Source organism: Lepus europaeus, chromosome 13 (genome assembly GCF_033115175.1).
Source record: "Lepus europaeus isolate LE1 chromosome 13, mLepTim1.pri, whole genome shotgun sequence".
Taxonomy (NCBI): domain Eukaryota; kingdom Metazoa; phylum Chordata; class Mammalia; order Lagomorpha; family Leporidae; genus Lepus; species Lepus europaeus.
In genome coordinates this window covers 57,138,761-57,164,283 of record NC_084839.1, presented here as the reverse complement: position 1 = coordinate 57,164,283, position 25,523 = coordinate 57,138,761, and the positions used below count along the sequence as shown (strand labels likewise).

Genomic DNA, 25,523 nt, shown 5'->3' with positions numbered 1-25,523 from the left:
AGCATCCCATATGAGCACTAGTTACAGTCACAGCTGTTCCACTTTCAATCCAGCTCCCTGCTAATGTACCTGGAAAGCAGTGGAAGTGGGACCCAAGTGCTTGGGTCTCTGGTACCCTCATGGCAGACCTAGATGGAGTTCCAGGCTCCTGGCTTCAGCCTCGCAAAGCCCTGGCAGTTGCATCAATTTAGGGAATGAACCAGAGGCTGGAAGTTTGCCATCTCTCTCTATTTACCTCTTTCTGTAACTCTGTCATTTAAATAAATAAATAAATAAAACCATAAAAAAAACCTCTTTCTGAGATAATGCAAGATCTTTTAAATTCCATTGTACCATCCTGCTTATATTGTTACAGGTTTTAAAATTATACATAAAGGTTATAAAATTATATAGGTGTTTTGGTGCAGTGGGTTAAGCTATAGCTTGGGATACCCACATGCCATACTGGAGTGCCAGTCTGAGTCTTGACTCCTCTACTTCTAATACAGATTCATGCTAATGTGCCTGGAAGGCAGCAGATGATGGCTCTAATACTTGGGTCCCTGCCATCCATGTGGGATCCACATGGGCAACTTGAAGAGTTCCTCGCTCTTGGTTTTAGACTGGCCCAGCCTTGGCTGTTGTAGGCATTTGGGGAATGAACCAAAGGATGGATGATCTCTCTCCCCCCACCTCTTCCTCTCTGTTGCCTTCAAATAAACAGGTATTTTTAAAAGTTATAAAGCATATATTCATATCAATTATTTAAAATTTTCTATATTATTAAATAATTGATATGTAACTCTACATCTTAAGAACATTCTTTACTACTTCCTTTAAGCAGTTTACTGGTTACACATTCCCCTGTTTTTTGTTTTTTTTGTTTTTTGTTTTTTTTGACAGGCAGAGTGGATAGTGAGAGAGAGAGACAGAGAGAAAGGTCTTCCTTTTTGCCATTGGTTCACCCTCCAATGGCCGCTGCAGCCAGTGCATCGTGCTGATCCGAAGCCAGGAGCCAGGTGCTACTCCTGGTCTCCCACGCAGGTGCAGGGCCCAAGCACTTGGGCCATCCTGCACTGCCTTCCCGGGCCATAGCAGAGAGCTGGCCTGGAAGAGGGGCAACCGGGATAGAATCCGGCGCCCCAACCGGGACTAGAACCCGGGGTGCTGGTGCCGCAAGGCGGAGGATTAGCCTGTAAAGCCACGGCGCCGGCCTACATTCCCCTGTTTTTTAAAAGGATTCATTTATTCGTATTTGAAAGGCGATTACAGAGAGAGGGAAAGACAGAGATCTTCCATCCTCTGGCTCATTCCCCAAATAGCTAAAATGGCTGGGGCTGGGCCAGGTCAAAGCCAGGAGCTTCTTTTGGGTCTCCCACGTGGATGGCAGGGACCCAAACACTTGAGCCATCTTGTGCTGCTTTTTCCATGCCATTAGCAGAGAGCTGAATCAGAAGTAGGTGCAAGCAACAGCTTGACCCACTATGCACAGTGTTGGCCTCGATTTCTCCATTTGTTTACCTATAATGATTTTGCTTTAATTGCTAAGGGATATTTAAAGAGTTATTCATTTTGAGATTTTGGCATACTGAAGACCTTGTAGACTACAGTCTGATTTCTGCTACTGCTGAGATGTGAGCTCTAATTATTGATGTTTGAAGGGATTCTATATTCTTTCTTCTGAATGCTTTTAAATTGTTCTTTTTACAGTTCATTATTTCATTTTAAAAAATTTATTCCTTTTTCTAATTAATACCATTGATTGAACTCTTTACCTAACATAGGATTAAGGCTACTGAAAATAGATCCCAGTTAAAAGTAAGAGTGGGAATGACAGAGGGAGTACAGCTTGGCACACATTCCCATGGACTTACCCCTAAGAGTGAAGCTAAAAACTTGCCATGGGTCTCCAAATCCCTTAAGCTGGGTGGTACTAATCCCATTTTATGTGATAAAGTGATCATATTCAGTGTGGAATTGATCATATAGATAGGCTTAAGTGTCAAATAGATCACATAAATAAGACCAGTGTCTGGTAATAACGATAGAATTAAAAAGGAGAGAAAGTTCCAACATGGGAAGCAGTCCACACAGCAGACTCATAGAATGACAAATGCCCTAAATAGCACTCTGACCTCAGAATCAGCCTCTAAGGCATTTGGATCTGGTTGAAAAATCCCATGAGAGCATTTCAGGCATGGAAAGCCAAGACACAGTGGCAAAAACTGTTCTGCATGAAGGATCTTTGTGAGACCCCAGTGGAAAGAAGGGGCCATCAAAGAAGGATGTATTTTTCTCTGAAAGGAGAATTTCCACTTTGCATACGGCCCTGTCTAAATAGTGATAGAGTCTGTGGTCACAAAAGGCTTCCATAGCCTCGGGAGTTCATGTCAAGAGCTTTGGGTGTGGCCGGCGCTGCGGCTCACTAGGCTAATCCTCCGCCTTGCGGCGCCGGCACACTGGGTTCTAGTCCCGGTCGGGGCACCGATCCTGTCCCGGTTGCCCCTCTTCCAGGCCAGCTCTCTGCTGTGGCTAGGGAGTGCAGTGGAGGATGGCCCACGTTCTTGGGCCCTGCGGAGACCAGGATAAGCACCTGGCTCCTGCCATCGGAACAGCGCGGTGCGCCGGCCGCAGCGCGCCTACCGCGGCGGCCATTGGAGGGTGAACCAACGGCAAAAAGGAAGACCTTTCTCTCTCTGTCTCCCTCTACTGTCCACTCTGCCTGTCCAAAAAAAAAAAAAAAAAGAGCTTTGGGTGGTCACTGACGTCAAAAATAAGAGTGTTAATTGTTAAATCAACAACAGGAGTCACTGTGCACTTACTCCCCATGTAGGACCTCTGTCCTTAATGAGATGTACTATGAGAATTAACATTAAAACTAGTCTTCAAACTGTACTTTATACTTTCTGTGTCTGTGTGGGTGCAAACTGTTGAAATCTTTTCTTAGTATAGAATTGGTCTTCTGTATATAAAGTAAATGAAAAACAAAACTTAATGAAAAATGGGATGGGAGAGGGTGTAGGAGGTGGGGTGGGAGTGGGGGTAGAAAGGTGGGAATGGGGGGAAGAACCACTATATTCCTAAGAGTTATACATATGAAATTTGTATTCGTTAAATAAAAGCCTTCTAAAAATAAAATAAAATGTTCTTTTTTTGTTTTCTTTCTACAATGGCCTTTGATTCATTCTCTTTCTTTTCTGTTGGGGATTCAATGAAAAGGTCAGACCCTTCTACACAAAAAGGCAAGTATTACAAATCCCACTATATGAGGTACCTAGAGTAATCAGATATATAGAGACAAAAAATACAAGGGTGGATGTTAGGGGCTAGAGGAAGGGAGAACAGGGAATTGCTGAACAGGTAGACTTTCAGTATTGTCGAATGAAAAGAGTGCTGGAGATTGGGTATATAACAATGTGAATTTACTTAATACTGAACTATACATTTAAAATGGCAGGAGGGTAATTTTCATGTTTTACGTGTGTGTGTGTGTGTGTGTATACATATATATATATATCCACCATTAAAGACAAAAGTTGGACATGTACTTTCTTGGTTTTTATATCTATATGTACATATATACACACACAAACACACATATATTTTCTTATTAGTCTTTCTTTGTGCTTCAATTTGAATGGTGTCTTCTGACTTTGTTTTTATTATTTGAGAGGCAGAGACAAGAGACAGGTGGAGTTCCCATACACTAGTTTATCCCCCACATGTCCACAACAAAGCATGGAACCTGGAAACTAATCCTTGTCTTTCGTGTGGGTGGCAGGGACCCAACTACTTGTGCTGTAGTCACCTGCTGTCTCCCAGGGTCCACATAGGCAGGAAGCTGGAATCTGAAGCCAAAGCTTGGAACTGAACCCAGGCCCTGTGAGATGTGGGTGTCTCAAACGGCATCTTAACTGCTAGGTCAAATGCCTACCCTTGGCCCTATTTTCAGTTCATTAATTCTTCAGCCACATCTACATTGTTAAATTTGCCTCTAAGATTAAACTTCCTCACTGAGTTCCTCAGTCCTAACAGTACTTTTATTGATACTCTTTTTGTCACTTTTTATAGTTTATAATTCCCTGCCAAAAATTTCAGAGTTTAGCTTCTATCAGTTTAAGCTATTTTATAATCTATGTCAATAATTCAAATAGCTATAGTGTTTTTGTTGTTGTCTAATTCAGCTGTTTCCATCCATGCCAGCTTATTTTTGTGTGCTGAATATTTTGTTAGAAAAACTGTTTGCAGAGATAATTTGAGGCTTAATATAATGTTATATTTCTCCAAAGAGGATTTACTGCTTCTGCCAGGTACCTGCAAATAGTGGCAGTCCAGGATTACTTTAATCCAAATTCATGACCTGAATTTTTTAAAACGATTTAATTATTTATTTGAAAAGAAGAATGACAGAGAAGAGAGGGAGAGACAGAGATCTTCCATCCACTGTCTCACTCCCCAAATGGCTGCTATAGCTGGGGCTGGACCACGCTGAAGTCAGGAGCCCGGACCTCCATTAGGGTTTTCCACCTCGGTGGCAGGGGCCCAAGTACTTGAGAGGCAGTACATCTTCCACTGCTTTCTCAGGTGCAATAGCAGGGAGCTGGACTGGAAGTAGAGCAGCCAGGACTGGAACCAGCACTCTTAAACGGGATGTTGGTATTGCAAATAGTTGTTTAACTTGCTGAGTCACAACTCCAGTCCCCCAAGATCTGAAATTTTCTAGATTACTCAAATAAATTAAAACCAGGCTGCTTTTGAGGTAAGGGATGGCACACTTCTGATTCATTTTTATTTGGAATTCCTATTCAAAGTATAAGGGAGGGCATGTTCTTCATTAAAGTCTACTCTTGGCAGATTCTGGACCCTAACCACACCAAAAATCCTGGTAGGGCACCAAAAGCTTACCCATCCTCTCAGCTACCTTTCAGATTGGTAACCAACCCCACAACAAAAATGGCCCTGAACACTGGCTCAGTTCTTTGTGTTCCCATCCTCCTCTGGATCTTTGCTTATTTGAGCTTGAGTGAAAGAGAGAAGAAAAGAGGGAGAAAAATGGGCTGGCGCTGTGGCTCACTTGGTTAATCCTCCACCTGTGGTGCCAGCATCACATATGGGCGCTGGGTTCTAGTCCTGGTTGCTCCTCTTCCAGGCCAGCTCTCTGCTGTGGCCTGGGAAGGCAGTGGAGGATGGCCCAAGTGCTTGGGCCCTGCACCCGCATGGGAGACCAGGAGGAAGCACCTGGCTCCTGGCTTCGGATCGGCACAGTGCACCGGCTGTAGTGGCCATTTGCGGGGGGGTGGGAGGGACAACAGAAGGAAGACCTTTCTCTTTGTTTCTCTCTCTCACTGTCTAACTGCCTGTCCAAAAAAAAAAAAAAGAAAAAAGAAAAGGAAGAAGGAGAGAAAGAGAGGGACCGAGGGAGAGGAAGAAAGAAACAAAGACAGCGGCATGGAGAGAGGGCAAGAGCTCCCATTTATTGGCTCATTCTCCAAATACCCTCAACTGCCAAGAACCTGCCAGAGCCAGGAACACAATCAATCCAGGTCTCCTATGTAGGCAGCAGGGGGTCCAGATACTTGGGCCATTACCTGCTACTTCCCACAGCGTGCATTAGTTAGAAGCTAAAATGGGGATTGCAGTTGGGGCTAAAATCTAGGTATTCCAACATGGGATGTGGGAGTCCCAACTCGTAGGTTAACTGAAATGCTAAATGCCTATTCTTCCTGTATCCTACTGTATCTTAACACTATTTTTTCATTATCTTATTTGTTTTATGCTTTTAACATGGTCTTTATATTTCAGTCTTTTTTCTAAGTTGCATCTGATGGGAGGATTGGTCTGAATTACTTAGCCTGCCTTTGCTGGAAATATAAATCACCATATGAGCTATGTAGATTTTCAGTTAGCCCAAGACAACACCTCAGTCTACACCCATGAAGTCATATACGACTTATCAGTTTACTATTTATTCCTGAATTGCTTCACAACAAATGGAATACATGTAATTAACACAAGTAATAAAGAGATAATAACAAGCCAAAAAGTTACAACACTTAAGATTATATTTTGCTCAAAACAATGTGGAAATGTGATAATCAAAATGGAAACAACTTGATTGAAAGAAATGCAACAACTAAAAATCATGTTATGAAAAAATACAGCAATTATAAATTAGTAATAAAGATGAATTAACACCTTAGGCTTATTAAAATGAATCTCATTTTGCTTAAATTCTCATGCTCAGCTTAAATACCTTTATATGCAAAACATGTAACCAAAACTTCAAATATGAACATTACATGAATAACCTACTATCCTACCAATAAAATTACCGACTAATCAAAGTTGTTGATTACATATCAATTGCTAACTGATATGAAAAAGCCTAGTCCACCTAAATTCCATGATCAAGGGGTCAGTGTTGTGGTACAGTGGGTTAGGCCAGCTGCAATGCTAGAAACCTACATGAGCTCCAGTTGAGTCTTGGCTGCTCTGTTTCCAATTCAGAACCCTGCTAATGCACCTGGGAAAGCAGCAGCAGATGGTCCAAGTACTTGGATCCCTGCTACCCAAGTGGGAGACCCAGATAGAGTTCTTGGCTCCTGGCTTCAGCCTGGCTCAGTCTCAGTTACTGCAGCATTTTGGGGAGTGAACTAACAGAGAGAGGATCTCTCTATCTTTTCCTCTCTATCTGTAACTCTGCCTTTCAAATAAATATTTTAAAGAAATTTCCATGATCCATCATTCAGTAACATTTTTGCCAACATCCCAAATTCTTTGCCCCCACCTTTCATCATTTCCATGTGGCTAACCCTCAACTCTGAATTAACTCAACTATCCATTTTCTTTATGTCTGCATTCAAAGACACCCCCAAAGGCTGCTGGACAGAGTGACATAAAAAGGCACACTGGACTCCACTATAAATTTATGATTACCAATCTCTGATGGGTTCTCTCAAACTGTCTGGTAATTCATAACCCTTCTCTGGGAAATTTACTCTCTTATTTACCAAAAGCCTATTTTAGGCCTTTGATACTTTCCCCAATCTTGAAACTCTCCTTTCCCCCTCATTCTTAGCAGATGGCTGTACTTTCTACATTACAGAGAACAGAAAAGGCATCACAGAGGACTGTTATCATTCAAACAACAAAAAACGGTTTTTACTAAGATCTGCAACCATTCTCCTCTCCTCTCCTGTTCTAAGGAAGGAGTTTTTCTTTCTCCTGTCTAAACTCATGCTGCAACACGCACTTAAGATCCCACCCTACCCTGGCTTCTCATAAACTTATACTATCAACCTTTCCTTTCAACTGGCTCCTTCCCACTAACATGAAGGTCTCCCCATCAGAACAAAGCTGAAACATAATTATAAACAGATACCCATAATTTCATTACTATCTATCATATTCCTTTCTCAAATTTTCTCAGAGTTTTTGTTTGCCCTGTGTTCATTTGCTCACTTCCCACTCACTTTTCAACCCAAATTAACCTGACTTTTGGGTCTAGCACTCCACTTAAACAGCTCTTCGTGTTTGTGTATTCCAGGTTACTAAAGCCAAAGAACAAATTTTTTCCTCCATTATTTTTTTGAAGATTTATTTATTTGAAAGGCAGAGACACAAAGAGAGAAAAGGAGGGAGAGAAAAAAAGAGATTTTCCATCTGCTGGTTCACTCCCCAAGTGGCCACAATGGCTGGGGCTGGGACAAGCTGACACCAGAAGCCTGGAGCTTCGCCTGCGTCTCCCACATGGGTGGCAGGAGCCCAAACACTTGGGTCATCTGCTGCTGCTTTCCCACATGCATCAGCAGGGAAGTGGATTAGAAGTGGAGTAGCTGAGGCCAGCGCTGTGGATAGCGGGCATCCCATATGGATGCCGGTTCAAGTCCTAGCTGCTCCACTTCCAATCCGGCTCTCTGGTGTGGCCTGGGAAGGCGGTGGAAGATGGCCCAGGTCCTTGGGCCCCTGTACCCATGTGGGAGACCCAGAGGAAGCTCCTGGCTCCTGGGTTTGGATCGGCACAGCTCTGGTCATTGCAGCCAGTTGGGGAGTGAACTAGCGGATGGAAGACCTCTCTCTTCCTGTCTCTCCTTCTCTTTGTGTAACTCTTGACTTTCAAATAAAAGAATACATCTTAAAAAAAAAAACAAAAAACAAAAAACAAAACCATGTTGCTTAAAAAAAAAAAAGAAGTGGAGCAGCTGAGACTTGAACCAGTGCCTATATTGGATGCTGGCACTGAACTTAACCTTCTATACCACAGTGCCAGCCCTCCCCACTATTCTGTTTGATCTCTCAGCACTATTCGGCACTGTAGACCAGGTACACTTCCTCTTTAAGTATTTTTCTCTTTACTTGCATGACAACACCCATGGCTCTCTTCTCATTATTCTGGTTGATTCCAACCATTCACTCTCCTTTATAGGTTCACACACCTTTATCCAGGCACTAGATGTAGTTTTGCTAGGCTGCATACTAAGGCCCTGCATATTTATATTTGTGTGTGTCTGTGTATGTGTGTATACCCAACTGCACCTGCTACCTTTAATTATCACTTGTTTGCAAGACTTATAAATCTCTGGCCAAGGCACTTTTTACAGTCTCTGCCTCATTATTTCAGAAAGCACCTTAACTCAGTCACCAAAACAGAACTCACAAGCTACTCTCCAAACCCAATTCTCGCCTATTGTTTGTCCATCTCTCCAGCAGCACCAGCAAGAAAGTGAATCAAGCTTGATGGCTCCCTCCATTCAAGAGATTTCCATTTGACCTTTAAGTATTAAATTCATCTACCTTTCTTCACCTCTACTACTTTACTCGAAGCTGCCATCATCTATGACTACTGTGATAACTTCTTCTTATATCTGGCTCCCCAACAAGCCATTCTCTTCACTGCAACTGATATTTTTGAGCCTGAGATAAAAATTTTAACATGGGCTACAAGGTGCTGTCCCTGCATAGCCTGACATCTGCTTATCTCTCCAGCCTTTTCTTGAACTATGCAGATTTTCTGTAATGGCCCTTGAGGCTTTCTCTGACTTTATAAGTCAGGTCATACCAGCCTAAAATTGACATTTATGGCCTTGTATATGTCTTCAAACATTTCTTTGTGTGCATTTTTTTCCCTTTGTGGTGTTTGGATTATTTCATGAACTGTCATCCACATGAAGGCAGAAACTACCTAATGTTACATGCCATCCTCCACCTTGTAGAGTGTGGCTCATCTTTAGTGCTTAAAATTTTAAAGGGTGGGGGCCGGCACTGTGGTACATTAGGTTAATCCTCCGCCTTTGGCGCCGGCATCCATGTGGGCGCCAGTTCTAGTCCCGGTTGCTCCTCTTCCAGTCCAGCTCTCTGCTGTGGCCTGAGAAAGCAGTGGAGGATGGCCCAAGTGCTTGGGCCCCTGCACCCGCATGGGAGACCTGGCTCCTGGCTTTGGATTGGCGTAGCTCTGGCCGTTGTGGCCATTTGGGGAGTGAACCAATGGAAGGAAGACCTTTCTCTCTGTCTTTCTCTCTCTCACTGTCTATAACTCTACCTGCCAAATAAATTAATAAAATCTTAAAAAAAAAAAAAAAGAAAAAATTTTTAAAGGGTGGGCATTTGGTGTAGTACTTAATAGCTGCTTGGGAGGCCACTTCCCATTTAGGAGTGCTGGCTCTTCTGTGCCCAATTCCAGCTTCCAGCTAATGTACATCCATCCTATGAGGCAGCAAGTGATGGCTCAAGAATTGGAGTCCCTGCCACCTACCTGGGAGATCTGGATTGAGTTCCCAGCTCCTGGCTTTGGCCTGGCCCATCTTCAGCTGTTGTGCGCATTTCGGGAATTAACCGACAGATGGGAGATCTTTATCTATCTGTCTCTGTCTGCCTTTCAAATAAAATAATTCAAAAAAGACATATGTGCCATAATGACTACTGCAACACTATAATTTCATCAATCTGGAAACAACCTAATTTTCATCAATAGAATGACTACATTTTGATATATGCATAGCTTGAAACAGTTCACATTAGTTAAAAAAATGACACAGAAGGATAACCTAAGTATGTTGTGTTAAATAAGAAAAGTTACAGAATAATATGAGTCATATGATCCCTTATCCAACACAAAAGCCTAGAAAAAATTTTTTCCTAAAATGTATAAAATAAGGTCTGAAGGAATTTAACCATGTTTACTTTGAAGACAAGATGGAGAATGGAGGAGAGGTACAACAAGGGACTTCCATTTTTCCCTATACTTATTTATGTACTGTTGGAAGTCTTTTTCTATGTGGATACAAAAATTGTATACTTTAAAAACAATAAAATGGGAAAAGGATTTAATAAAATGTTAGTGAGGATATAGTTACAAAAAGGCAACCTGTAAACTTCACCTTTGTAAGCTGAGTAGGGTCAAACCGAAGAACCTTTTGGTTACAGCAGGGATAAATTCCAGTGCCCACTGTGCTCAGCGAACTTGCAGCCGTAGGGTAAACCACTGTTTCTGAGTGGTACTGACAATGTGAGAACTCAATACAGAGGAAATCCTGAAGAAAGCAAACATACAAAATCAATTTTTATTCACAGAACAAAATCATTACATCTCAAAACTATTTTACCAGGGGCCGATGCCATGGCGTGGTAGATCAATCCTTCGCCTGTGGTTCTGGCATCCCATATGGGCAGCAGTTCTAGTCCTGGCTGCCCCTCTTCCAATCCAGCTCTCGGCTGTGGCCCAGGTGCTTGGGCCCCTGCACCCACATGGGAGACTAGGAGGAGGCACCTGGCTCCTAGCTTCAGATCGGCACAGCTATGGCCATTGCAGCCATCTTGGAGGTGAACCAATGGAGGGAAGACCTTTCTCTCTGTATCTCCCTCTCAAATAAATAAAATCTTAAAAAAAAAAAAAAAAAAAGAACAACTATTTACTGAAGACCATGTACTGTGTGTCTCATTTAGATGAAATGTACAGAAAATGTGCAATCACTAAGACTCAAAGTAAATTAGTGGTTGCCATGGATTAGGAGAATGAAGTGGAAGTAAAGAATGACAAAGAATCTTTTTGGAGTGATGGAAATGTACTAAAATTGAATGGTGATGACTGTTGCACACCTCTGTAAACTTATTAAAAAAAAAATCAGTGTACTTTTAATATGAATTTATGGCATGTAATTATACTTCAATAGAGCTATTTAAAGTGAAACAAAAACTACTTCTAGAAAAATTCAGATGAATTAAGCTGATCTTGATATATATTCACTTTTGTAATTAGCCAATCACTTAAAATTTTTTCTAATAAAAATGAAATAAAATTTGCTTAGGTTGATTATTCCCTGACATTTCATTGCAGTATGATTCACACTAGCCAGAATATGGAATCAACCTAATGTCAATCAATGAGTGGATGGATAAAGAATATATGATACACACACAATCAGAATATTATTCAAACTTAAAAAAAGGAGGAAATCCTGTCATTTGCAATAATGTAGATGAAGCTAGACAACATTATGTTAAGTGAAATAAGTCAGGCACAGAAAGACAAATAGTGCATGTTCTCACTTATATATGGGAGCAAAAAAACTGATCTCACAGAAGTAGAGGATATAGAATAGTGGTTATTTATCAGTCTAGTAAGGGTATGGGGGACTGATTACAGACAGGATACTCAATGGGTGCAGGGGAGAAGCTAGATAGGAGGAGTAACAACTAATGTTCTATAACACAGGGTAACTATGGTTGACAACAATATTAATATTAATTATATTGGGGTTGATACTGTGGTGTAGCAGGTAAAGCCTCCACATGGAGCACCAGCATCCCCTATGGGCGCTGGTTTGAGTACTGGTTGTTCCACTTCCAATCCAGCTCCCTGCTAATTAACCTCGGAAGGCAGCAGATGATGGTCCAAGTGCTTGGGCCCCTGCACCCATGTGGGAGACCTGGATGAAGCTCCTGGCTCCTGGCTTTGGTCTGGCCCAGCTCCAGTTGTTGTTGCCATTTGGGAAATGAACCAGCAAATGGAAAATCTCTCTCTGTCTCTCCCTCTCCTCTCTCTATAACTCTGCCTTTCAAATAAAATAAACAAATCTTTTAAAAATATATATTAATCACATTAGGCTACATAGTAATATAATTATGATAGTAATTATATTAGTATTGACAATAATTGAATATTTTAAAGTAATAAGTACAGAGGATTTTGAACATTCCCAACATAAGAAATAAATACCTGAAGCAACAGATACACCAATTATTCTGATTGATCATTACACACTGTGTACGTGTGCTGAAATGCCACATTATAACTCTATAAATATATATAATCACTATTTGTCAATGAAAAATAAAAACATATTTTAGAAAGTCAGTAAAATCATCATCAGTATTAATGAAAACTGCAGCATGACTTTTTTTTTTTTCTTTTTGACAGGCAGAATGGACAGTGAGAGAGAGAGACAGAGAGAAAGATCTTCCTTTTACTGTTGGTTCACCCTCCAATGGCCGCTGCGGCCAGCGTGCTGCGGCCGGCGCGCTGTGCTGATCTGAAGCCAGGAGCCAGGTGCTTCTCCTGGTCTCCCATGCGGGTGCAGGACCCAAGGACTTGGGCCATCCTCCACTGCCCTCCCGGGCCACAGCAGAGAGCTGGACTGGAAGAGGGGCAACCAGGACAGAATCTGGCGCCCCGACCGGGACTAGAACCCAGTGTGCCAGCGCCGCAGGTGGAGGATTAGCCTACTGAGCCATGGTGCCAGTCGCAGCATGACTTTTGAATTGTGAGTGAAAACACCTATCAAAGCATAATTATAAAATAGTCCAGTTTCAGAACTGTATGTAAGTTGGTAGAAAATTCAAGTACAAAAACAAAATTGACGATTATATTAACAACAGCAAAAAACTAGCCTGACCACATCAAGTGCTAGTGAAATATGGGACAACTAGAACTGTCAGAGACTGTTGGCAGCAATACAGCATGGTTCAGATGTTGCCGTTGATTTCTCTACAATGTTGCAATGGGTTCGTTTCTGAGAAGAGCAGCGTGGTGGGGCAAGAGGCGCGGAGTCCGGTGAGAGCAGGTTGGTACAACAGCTTATGTAGCCAAGACCAGCCAATCTGGTCAAGGGGCGGTCTATACCCCAACCAATCACAGCCTGTCGCCAGGCAGTTTCCACAGCCATCCAATCACAGCCTGTCGCCAGGCAGTTTCAAATCCATCCAATCACAGCCTGTCGCCAGGCAGTTTCCAGAGCCATCCAATCACAGCCTGTCGCCAGGCAGTTTCCAGAGCCATCCAATCACAGCCTGTTGCTAGGCAGTTTCCAAAGCCAGGTGGGTTTCAAAGCCATTCCTGAATAACTGACGCTCACTTGCCAGTGGCCACCTTCGCATGGCCTTCTCATTCCACTACATTTCCCCCTTTTCGTTTATTTTTTGAGCAACGGGAGGCATGATTCTTGGCCATACCATTGTTGACCCCGTTTCCATGTGGTCTCCGTACGCAGCTGTGCCTGTCTTAGGTTGTCCCCCAGGGGATCTTACCCGTCATTGACTAACCAGCGCTCAAATCGAGAGACCACAGGATTGCTTGCTCAGATAGGGGTAGGAATGAGGAATAACGGTTATCAGGAATGGCATGACCACACACAGGCTGTGGACCATTTGAGTGGCTGACCAGAGCTAGTGGGGTACACAACAGTAACAGATATGGCTTTGGGCAGTTTCTCAGGGTAGGATGATAGGGCAGGTGTGTCTGCTAACAAGGAGGAGTCTCGGTCTTGTTCAGCTGGTTCTGGTTGGCTGTCAGTTGCAGGCTTGATGTTTCTGGCTGGTACCCAAATGGGCTGTCCCGCATTCTCTGGAAAGACACAAGCATATCCTCGACCCTTGGTTAATAGAAGCCTTTTTACAGGCGTTGGAATCCAGGGCCTGAATTTTGCGTACACTTCGACATTAGCAGCAAACATGTTGATGGCATAGGATCTAGCAGCTGCGCTGAGAGCTTGGGGTGCCCGAGGACTGCCACAAATGTGGGGATCCTCACTGGGTGCAGATGGGATGACCTTGCATGAGTTATTGTGTAAAGGTCCTCTTAGTTCATCCCAGGCGTATGTGGGGGGTGGCTGACTAGGCATTGCTACCTTGTTTGCTACGTTGTTTTTTTCACTATGGGAGTTCTCTCTCCCTAAGTCAGCAACTGTTGTCTGTGAGACAGGGACCTGGAGTGTCAGGCTCCTATCACTCACAGATTCACTATCTTTGATAATCTGCACAGGATTCTGAGAGGGGGGGTATCTTTCCCATATCTGAGCGCTTAAGAGTGGCACGGTACGCCAACTCTAGCCAGAGGAAAGACACGTACAGCACTGCTACTGTAACAAAGCAAATTCCTAGCACCTCAACTGTGGATGGCATTTTGTAGGAGGTTTCCCTATGCTAGACAAACAGATAGTGGTGTATCAGATCGTACGTATGTCCTGTGCTTAGTGGGGGACTTCCTTGATTCGTTAGGTCAAGGCCGTATGCCCACACGGTGTCTCCGGAGCGTCACCTCTCTCGAGTGAGGGAAGATGACTTGGTTCCGAATTCTGGGATGATCAGTCCCTCATGTGAATTCGCCGGGCGAACCGAAAGTAAAAGGAGGAGCCGAGAAGCGACGTACGCTTCAGGGCGGTGTGTGCTAACCTGGGGTCACTTAGACAGAGGACAAGGACAGGAAAGGGGCATAGGAGGGGGTTCTGTGCTCACCCTCACAGAACCGAACAGCACACAAAACACCGAGGGGCCTACTTGCCGAAATCCAGGGGGGACCTCGCCGAGTCCGACACACTGTCTCTTTCTCAGTCACGTTGGCGCGCCAGATGTATGTATGTAATGTAGTGGAATGAGAAGGCCATGCGAAGGTGGCCACTGGCAAGTGAGCGTCAGTTATTCAGGAATGGCTTTGAAACCCACCTGGCTTTGGAAACTGCCTAGCAACAGGCTGTGATTGGATGGCTCTGGAAACTGCCTGGCGACAGGCTGTGATTGGATGGATTTGAAACTGCCTGGCGACAGGCTGTGATTGGATGGCTCTGGAAACTGCCTGGCGACAGGCTGTGATTGGATGGATTTGAAACTGCCTGGCGACAGGCTGTGATTGGATGGCTGTGGAAACTGCCTGGCGACAGGCTGTGATTGGTTGGGGTATAGACCGCCCCTTGACCAGATTGGCTGGTCTTGGCTATATAAGCTGTTGTACCAACTGTAATAAACGAGTCTGCCGGCTGCTCGCCTCAAGACTGCTCTCACCGGACTCCCGGGGTCTGTGTGTTGACTCCGCGCCTCTTGCCCCACCACGCTGCTTCTCAGAAACGAACCCACTGCAACATTGTAGAGAATTCAACGGCAACATTCAGTGACTTAAGAAAACCGTTAGGCATGATGAATGGCAAACTTACATTACATTTGCCATATAACCCAGCCATCCTATTCCTAAATAATTATCCAAGGGAAACAAAAATCTGTGTTCACTGGAAAACTTGTCTGGAGTTGTTTACAGAAGTTCTCTTCATAATGGCCCCAAATAAGAAACACTGCAATGGCCTTCAATCGGTGAATGAATAAGCAGTGATATAGTCATATGACAGTCTACTACTTAGCAATAAAAAGAACTGATACATGCAACAACATGGATCAATTCAAATTGATTTTGCTAAATGAAAGATGCTACACGCAAGAGGGTAACTGCTGCATGATTGAATCTATGCGACATTCTGGAAAAATCAAGACTATGAGACAGGAAAAGATCAGTTGTTGCCAGACTGGCATGGCAGGAAGAATTGATTAAAGGAGTACAAGGAAACTTTTTAGGGTGATGGAAATGCTGTATGCTTTGAAGATGGTAGTAGTTACATCAGTGTATGCATTTAGCAAATCTTGTAAAAAAGATCAATTTTAATGTATATAATTAAATTTCAATAAACATGCCTTTTCTTTTCCAAGATTTATTTACTTGTTTGAAAGACTAGGAGCTTCCTCCAGGTCTCCCAAGTGGATGGCAGTACCTGCTGCTTTCCCAGGTGCACTAGCAGGAAGCTGGATCGGAAGTAGAGCGGCTACGATTCAAACCGGTGCCCATATGGGATACCAGCATGACAGGCAGTGGCTTTACCTGTGACTCCACAATATTGGCCTCCCTAAACCTGATTTTTTAAATCTGAGGGAGTGCAGATAGCCTATGGTGGGACTTTGTAGCTTGAAATGTCAGTCTGATAGTTTTGATAAACTATTCTTTCTTCTCTCTACTGTAAGTAATTACCCAAGTGAAAGAAGACAATTACTGGGTCTGGCATGGTTAAGCTGCCAGTTGTGAACACTGGCATCCCATTTAGTGCCAGTCCAAGTCCTGGCTGCTCCACTTCCAATCCAGCTCTGTGCTAACATCTGGGAAAGCAGTGGAAAATGGTCTAAGACCTTGAGACCCTGAACCAATGTGGGAAACCCAGATGGTGTTTCAGGTTCTTGGCTTCAGCCTGGCCCATCCCTGCTGTGTGGTCATTTGGAGAGTGAACCAGTGGATAGAAGACATCCCTCTCTCTCTCCCTCTCTTTGTGTTAACTCTGCTTTTCAAACAAATAAATAAATCTTTCTTGATGAAGAGGAGGAGCAGGAGGAGGAAGAGGAAAAGAAGAGGAAAGATTATCAGCGGGGAGGAAGACTTAAGAAATCATACGTAGGGCCGGCGCCATGGCTCACTTGGTTAATCCTCCACCTGCGGTGCCAGCATCCCATATGGGTGCCGGGTTCTAGTCCCGGTTGCTCCTCTTCCAGTCCAGCTCTCTGCTGTGGCCTGGGAAGACAGTGTAGGATGGCCCAAGTGCTTGGGCCCTGTGCCCGCATGGGAGACCGGGAGGAAGCACCTGGTTCTTGGCTTTGGGTTGGCACAGTGCACTGGCCGTAGTGGCCATTTGAGGGGTGAACCAACAGAAAAGGAAGACCTTTCTCTCTGTCTCTCTCTCTCTAACTCTGCCTGTCAAAAAAAAAAAAAAAAATCAGATGTAGAAAATTTTGGATTTGGGGGAAAAAGCCATTGTAATCCATAAACTGTACTTTGGAAAATTATATTACTAAATAAAAGTGTTTATAATAAAAAAATGTTAAATTGTAAAAAAAAAAAAAAAAAAGAAAGAAAGTTTTGGATTTATACATGATTGATTGGAATGATTGTGACATATAATAAAGACATCCATTCTTATAAAAGGATTTATTCTATATTCTTTTAAACAAACAGCTTTCTTGTGCTTTTTAATATAAACTTCCTATTTAGAAAATTAACAAATTTTTTTGGGATTACAATTGTTACAACAAAAAGCGTGCAAGTCAACAGCATCCTATCTGCAAAGGTGCTTCTGAATTAGCACAGAATTTTATGAGCAACGGAGAAAAGGTCTGGCTAGAAAAAATTAAAGGCAATAATGATTCTTTACTTTTTAACCTTTGAAAAATTTGATCTGGTCATTTAAGACTTGTTGCTTTTCTCTCTTTCTTTTCTTTTCTTTTTTTTTTTTTTAAGAGTTATTTATTTATTTGAAATGTAGAGTTACAGAGAGAGAGAAGGAGGGAGGGAGGGAGCAGGGGGTGGGGAGATCTTCCATTCCCTGGCTCACTGCCCAAATGCCAAACGGCTGCAATAGTCAGGACTGTGCCAGGCCAAAGCCAGGAGCCAGGCGCTTCTTCCAGGTCTCACATGTGGGTGCAGGAACTCAGGGACTTGGGCCAACTTCTGCCACTTTCCCAGGTGCATTAGCAAAGAGCTGGATCAGAAGCGAAGCAGGTGGGAGTTGAACTGGCACCCATAAGGGATGCCAGCACGGCAGGCAGCAGTTTAAACAGCTGTGCAATAGCACCGGCCCCAAGACTTGTTGCTTTTCTAAAAACTTGGCAAAGCATTGACTACTTCTGCAATGAAACATAAAAAAGAAACATGGCAAGATAAATGGAGCTGGAGGCAAGCACATTTTAACAGGACACTTGCTTTTGCTACTAGTTTCTCAAAAAGACGCTGGATATTATCCAAACATATTCATTAAACAGAAGATACTAAGAGACTTGCTCTTAATGTTTGCAGGGAAGGATACTGAATAAAAAACCTTACCTGACAACATCGTGAACAAGTCAGCCAGTTGACTGTTCCCCACAAGCGCCAATATACATCTCTCCAAGATTTTAATTCTTCAAAAAGACTATTCAAATACTCATGAACATCCCAAGTCTTATCTCTAGGAAAAGAGTCTCAATGTTATATTATTTTACAAGCAAGCAATATGAAGAAATGTTCTAAACTTTGTGACTTTTTCTCAAGAACATTCCCCAAATACATGTGTGGTGTGGACTGCACAGAAAGGTAAATAAAATTTACTTGGGGGGGTTTGTTTACCATGTGGACAAATGAACAAGGTATGAAAAGTTGAATGCCAAACTATTTTGCTAAGCTAGTAAAAGGATTATAAATTAAACATAGTTTTATTGGACCATCAGTTGGGACTTACACAGATGCCATTAAATGGAACCTTTATTCTAACTGCATATAAGACAGGTCATTATTAATTATTGGTGATTCTAAACATTTAATTAGTATATTAGTTCTTTGCATTATTTGCAAATCATGTTTTCTAGTAATTGAGTGATATAATAATATACAATCAGGCTTTGATAATCCATATTTTAAATAACAATATAAAGTTAAAAAAATAAAGGTTTAAAACTACATTTGCTATGGTCAAAATAATTCAAATTTCTATTCAAATCCCTGTTTTAATCTTTTCTAAGTTTTACTATCATGCTTAGCTCAACATGTAACAAAATGTCATCATGTTTATTACAAATTAGGCACATTTAACTAGTTATTTAAAGACAAATTTTTATCTGTTTGCATCAACTGCTGATTTATAGGAAAATACTTTGAAAAAAACAACAAAAATAGATGTTCATGTTAAAATCCATTACTTTTTTCACATACTAATATTAATGCTTATTGTTGTCAGAATGAAAGTAGTTTTCAAAAGAATCATGACAAAAAAAGTATGAAATTACAGGTGCTTACAGTAACTAGTGAAAACTGTGTAATTATTGTACTGATAGAAAAAACACAACATATTAAGGTTGACTGTATTAACACTAAGGGCAATTAAGTATTTCCTTGTATTTGTTTTTAATGTCTCATTTATGAAATATCACTTATATATTGTAATAAAAACGTTATGTATTTCTAATAAAGAAAAAAGAACAAGCAAAAAAACTTAAAACTATCACACAATACTATCATTCAAAGGTAACACCAAAATTAACATTTTAGGGAGCTTGTTTCCTGTTTTGATTTATATACTATTTTTTTCACTTATTTTACTACTTTCTATGTAAGCATATATATATACATATATACATATGATTTTTATTTATTTTTAATTTTATTAAAAAGGCAGAGAGACACAGAGAGAGAGAAGGAGACAAGAGATTTCCTATCAGCTGGTTCACTCCCCAAATACTTGCAATAGCCAGGAATGGGCTGGGCTGAAGCCAGGAGCCTGGAACTCAATCTGGTTCTCCTATGTGCATGGCAGGAATCCAAATACTTGAACCATCACCTACTGCCTCCCAGAGTGCGCATTTACAGGAGGCTGGAATCCAAAGTAGAGCCAGTACTTGAACCCAATGGAATGTGGGGATCCCACACAGCATCTTTACTATATGTCAGATGCCTGCTCCTACAACATAATTCGTAAAGGCTGTATATTAAGAGTTGACTACATATGTTTTATAGAGATATACAACTGCTATAGATATACTGGATATATTTTAGTCCATTTAATCATTCAGGTGCTTTTTTTTTTTTTAAACAATCTAGCAAACACTGTCCTTATTAAATGCTTTCACAAACCCAACACTGCCTCTCTGAATAAATTCCTAGCAGTAGGAAGTGGTCAAAGAATACATACATTTTAAAGTTTCTGCTTTCCTGAGACATTATGTCAACTTACTTGCTTTAAACATATATGGGGATTATTATATATGTATTATATATTAATGGAATATTAACAGTATCCAAGTATAAGGAAAAATTAAATTATGGAGGGGCTGGCAAGGCACAGTGGGTTAAGCCACTGCTTGTGATGCTTGCTACCCATAAAGTGACAGTCGAGTCCCAGCTACTCAGCTTCTAATCTAGCATCCTGCTAAGGTGCCTGGGAAGGTAGCAGAAGATGGTCCAAGTCCTTGGGCCCCTGTTACCCATGGCAGTTCTTGGCTCCAGCCTGCCTGTTGCAGCCATGTGGGAGTGAACCAGCAGATAGAAAAATTTCCTTCTCCCTCTCTTAAGTGCTCTGCCCTTCAAACAAATAAACAAAGCTTTTTAAAAACTACATAATGGAAAAATCTGATATCATAGACAATTTTCTACAATCTCTAAAATTTACCTGAAAGTAATTTTGGTTCTCTTATAAAATTCAATATATTTATGCAGGGGGTGCTAGTATTGTGGTGCAGGTTAAATTGTTGCCAGCAATGCCAGCATCCCACATGAGCACAAGTTCAAGTTCCAGCTGTTCCACTTCTAGTTCACCTCCTTGCTAAGGTGCCTGGGAAAGGAGATGAAAACGGCCCAAATGCCTGGGCCTCTGTCCGCCATGTGGGAGATCTAGATGGAATTCCAGACTCCTGGTTTCAGCCTAGCCCAGTCCTAGCTGTTGAGACCATTTGTGAACTGAACCAATGAACGGCAGATCTGTTTCTGTCTCTCTATGTAACTGTCTTTCAAATAAATAAACCTTTAAAAAAATCTATGTAGATAACTAAAATCTGTAAATGAACAAAAAAAGTTTTAATGGTACTGACCACAACATCCTTCAAGACTAATATTGGGGCCGGCGCCGTGGCTCAATAGGCTAATCCTCCGCCTTGCAGCGCCAGCACACCGGGTTCTAGTCCCGGTCGGGGCACTGGATTCTGTCCCAGTTGTCCCTCTTCCAGGCCAGCCCTCTGCTATGGCCCGGGAGTGCAGTGGAGGATGGCCCAAGTGCTTGGGCCCTGCACCCGCATGGGAGACCAGGAGAAGCACCTGGCTCCTGGCTTCGGATCAGTGCGATGCGCTGGCCGCAGCGCGCAGGCCATGGCGGCCATTGGAGGGTGAACCAACGGCAAAAGGAAGACCTTTCTCTCTGTCTCTCTCTCTCTCACTGTCCACTCTGCCTGTCAAAAAAAAAAAGACTAATATTGGGCCATCCTCCACTGCCTTCCCGGGCCACAGCAGAGAGCTGGACTGGAAGAAGAGCCATCAGGACAGAATCTGGCGCCCCAACCGGGACTAGAACCTGGGGTACTGGTGCCGTAGGCGGAGGATTAGCCAAATGAGCCGTGACGCCGGCCCCTCACTTTGTTTTAAAAGTAGCACTTTACGGGGCCGGCGCCATGGCTCGCTTGGTTAATCCTCCACATGCAGTGCTGGCATCCCATATAGGTTTCGGGTTCTAGTCCCGGTTGTTCCTCTTCCAGTCCAGCTGGCAGTGGAGGATGGCCCAAGTGCTTGGGCCCCTGCACCCGCATGGGAGACCAGGAGGAAGCACCTGGCTCCTGGCTTTGGATTAGTGTGCTCTGTCGTAGTGGCCATTTGGGAGTGAACCAATGGAAGGAAGACCTTTCTCTCTGTCTCTCTCTCTCTCAATGTCTAACTCTATCAAAAAAAAAAAAAAAAAAAAGTAGCACCTTACTAAATCAAACTTAGATCATATGCAGAAAAGATTTTATCTTATTCCTTAGAAGAGTAGTGACACTTTTATAAATACACTAGAAATTCACATTAAAAAAGCAATATTTTAATCTTTACTACACCTTATGTGAATATAGATGATATTTCCATGTCGATCCACATTGATTTTTCCAGGAATGCAAGGAATTCTTCTTTCTGTTTCTTTTGTTAAAAGTTTCTTACACAAACAGCATCTATAACACAAAGAAGATACAAAAATTCAAGAAGAAAATTTTGAATGCATTGAATTTAAAAATCTAGCTATTTTACAGAACATGCTGGAGGAAAATCACATTACTGTACCTATATAAAGTCGCTGCATTACTCCGCGAATCTGGATTCAAGTACTCAGTGTCAAATAATCTTTCAATCTTCTTACAAAAAAGTTTACTATTAGCAACAAATAAAAAACAAATTAATTCTCTGTATGTACTTTATTAAACTTACTTTACAATGATGAAAATAAACACTGACCTATTTGTACCTGCACAGAGTAAAATGAACTAATCCTTAAAGAGACGAACTCTTGGGGCTTATAATACATTTTTGATGTTCTAAGAAAACAAACTTACTAATGAGAGCTGCTTGATTTATAACAGAAATATTATTGATAAATATCTACCTTTCCCTCAGTTCTTAAACCACAATATTCAAAATTAAAGATTTTGAGAATTTAACAATCTGGGACTACCAATAACTAGGTATGTGATCTTTAACATCTTATTTATCATTTCTGAACCTATTTTCTTTCTTCTTCTTTTTTTTTTAAGATTTATTTTATTTATTTGAAAGACAGAGTTACAGAGAGAGGTGGAGGGAGAGAGAGAGGTCTTCCATCTGCTGGTTCACTCCCCAGATGGCTACAATGGCTGGAGCTGTGCTGATCCGAAGCCAGGAGCCAGGAGTTTCTTCCAGGTCTCCCACGCAGGTGCAGGGGCTCAAGGACTTGGGCCATCTTCTATTGCTATCTTAGGCCACAGCAGAGAGCTGGATCGGAAGAGGAGCAGCTGGGTCTCGAACCGGTGCCCATATGGGATGCCGGTGCTTCAGACCAAGGCGTTAACTCGCTGCGTCACAGCATCAGCCCCTGAACCTGTTTTCTCCTTTACAAAATATGACTAATGATTCCAAACTCTTAAATGTCTATGAAGGGTAAATTATATGGTTCTACAGGGTGCCAGGCATAGGGCACAGGGTCAAGCAGTCAAAAAATATCAACTATATTATTATGTATACTATTCATATAACTGAACTTGAAGTCTTATACATATATTATTAATTCCAAAGGTACATCCTGACTACCTTCATTTTTCCTAGATGTTTGCTGCTATTAAAGGCCAAGTCTGGGTTTATGGTTCTATTCTCAAGTGGTTAGCTCTGAATAATTCCTTTCTATCTCATTCCCATTAAGGACACATTCTTAGATAATACCCTGCATCACCAATGTCTTCCTCTAATGGAACATCCTGATTAGCATATAATCTAGTACTTCCCCATTTTTTGGGAAAGATTTATTTATTTGAAAGACAGAGTTACAGAGAGAGAAAGAGAGAGAGAGGAAGAGAGAGAAAGAGAGAGAGAGGAAGAGAGAGAGAGAGATCATCCATCAGTTAATTCATCCCCTAAATGACCTTGATGGTCAGGACTGAGCCAGGCCAAATATGGGAGCCTGGAACTCCATCAGGGTCTCCCACGTGGTACAGGGGCCCAAGCACTTGGGCCATCTGCTGCTGCTTTCCGAGGCACAACAGCAGGGAGCTGGACTGGAAGTGGAGCAGCCAGGACACGAATCAGTGTTAATATGGGATGCCAGCCTCACAGGCAACAGCTTAACCCATTGTACTACATCACTTTCACAGTATCTCTTTAAAAAAAAAAACAAAAAAACAAAACAAAACAAAAAAAAACCCCTCCCCACCTATCCCCAGTAGTGACTGCTAAAATTTTCAGCAGACTAAACATCTGGAAAAATGTTTACTAAATGCCGACTGGCTGTATTTCCGTCCCCAGTGTCCCACACACTTGGTCACCTAATTGCTTTCCCTCCCTGGAAATACTCCATCCTTTTCTTTCCCTTCTACTTTCAGCTCCTCTTCCTCTTCAGGTCCCTCAAAAGCTGTTTCTCTGTTGAACCTCTAAATATTGGGTAACCTTTATCAATACTCTCTTGCTCACAATTAGAAAATGAAGTGAGACTAGCACAATAACCTTAAAAATTAAATGCCTAGGAATAAATTTTATTTTTTTAAAAAAGAAAAGCTTTTGCACCAAAAACTATAAAATATTGCTGAAAAAATTTGGGACTGGCATGGTGTATAGTGAGCAGGTGAAGCCACCACCTGTGAAATGTGCATCCCAGTTCAAGTCCTGGCTGTTCCACTTCTGATCCAGCTCCCTGCTAATATACCTGGGAAGCAGTGGAAGATGGCCCAAGTGCTTGGGCCCCTCACCCACTTCAGATACCCGGAAGCTCCTGGCTTCAGCCTGGGCCAGTACAAGTCATTGTGGCCATTTGGGGGAATGAGCCAGCAGATGGAGGATCTCTCTCTTTCTCTGTAACTCTTTCAAATAAATAAATAAATCTTTTTTAAAAAATTAAAGAATAGGAGCAGGCAGTTGTGGTGCAGTAGTTTAAGCTGCCACTTGTGATGTCAGCATCCCAGATGAGTGCTGGTTCCAGCTCCAGCTGTTCTACTTCTAATCCAGCTCTCTGCTAATGCACCTGGGCAAGCAGCAGCAGAAGGCTGAGTGCCTGGGTCCCCACCTCCCACATGGGTGACCCGGATAGAGTTCCAGGTGGTTTCAACTGAGGCCCTAATGGTTGTAGCCATTTCAGGAGTGAACCAGTGTATGGAATCAATCTCTCTCTGTCCCTTTCTCTGTAACTCTACCTTTCATATAAATACATAAATCTTGAAAAAACATTAAAGAGGGGCTGGCACTGTTGCATAGTGGGTAAAGCCACCATCTGCATTGTGGGTATCCCATATAGGTGCCTGTTCGAGACCCGGCTGCTCCACTTCCAATCCAGCTCTCTACTATGGCCTGGGAAAGCAGTAAGTGGAGGGACATACTTCTTAGGAACAAGTTAAATCTTCCTATATTAATCTACACATTCAATGTTTAATTCAAATTCCAGTAGGTTTGTGTCTGGGAAAGAGAATGGGCAAGTTGATTGTAAAATTTACATAGAGGAGTAGGTGTTTAGCCTAGTGATTAAGATACCCCATGTCCCACACAGGAGTGCCTGGGTTCAGTTACTAGGTCTGGCTCCAGATTCCAGCTTCCTGCTAATATGGACCTAGGGAGGAAGCAGCAATGGTTCAAGTAGTTGCGTTCCTGCCACCTAAGTGGGAGATATAGACTGAGTTCCTAGTACCCAACCTGGCTGCTGTAGGCATTTTAGAAATGAATCAGCAAATGGGAGCTCTTGCAAAGAAATAAAATTTTCTGCCTTGCAAAGAAATGAAATTTTTAAAAAATGTTAAATTTATACGAAATGCAAAGGACATATAATGGCCAGGAGAGCAGTCTTGAAGAAAGGCAAAGCTACAGCAATTAGATTATATAAAACTATTATATTACTGATAGAACAGAGAAATCAACAACAAAATGGGGAATGCAGAAATGGACCTCACATATAGTCACCTGATTTATAGGGAAAGGATGGTCTTCTGAAAATACTCATATGGTACTGTGCTAACCACATATCTATTTGGGGGAAAAAAATGAATGGTGACCCTTACCTCTTATCACACAAAAACATTCACTAAAGATGAATAAT

The 25,523-nt window shown here is 42.1% G+C and overlaps 1 protein-coding gene across 3 annotated transcripts in view; it reads right to left on the bottom strand.

The window, feature by feature from the left end:
* The window catches only part of SANBR (SANT and BTB domain regulator of CSR), a 77,029-nt gene that overhangs the window by 26,823 nt on the left and 24,683 nt on the right, over positions 1 to 25,523 (bottom strand). For all 3 annotated transcript variants that reach the window (XM_062209498.1, XM_062209499.1, XM_062209500.1), the window contains 4 exons: positions 22,043 to 22,129; positions 21,823 to 21,933; positions 18,095 to 18,218; positions 10,356 to 10,508 (listed from right to left, as the gene is read on the bottom strand). In XM_062209498.1, coding sequence (XP_062065482.1) covers positions 10,356 to 10,508; positions 18,095 to 18,218; positions 21,823 to 21,933; positions 22,043 to 22,129 — 475 coding nt within the window. The remainder of the gene's footprint in view (positions 1 to 10,355; positions 10,509 to 18,094; positions 18,219 to 21,822; positions 21,934 to 22,042; positions 22,130 to 25,523) is intronic.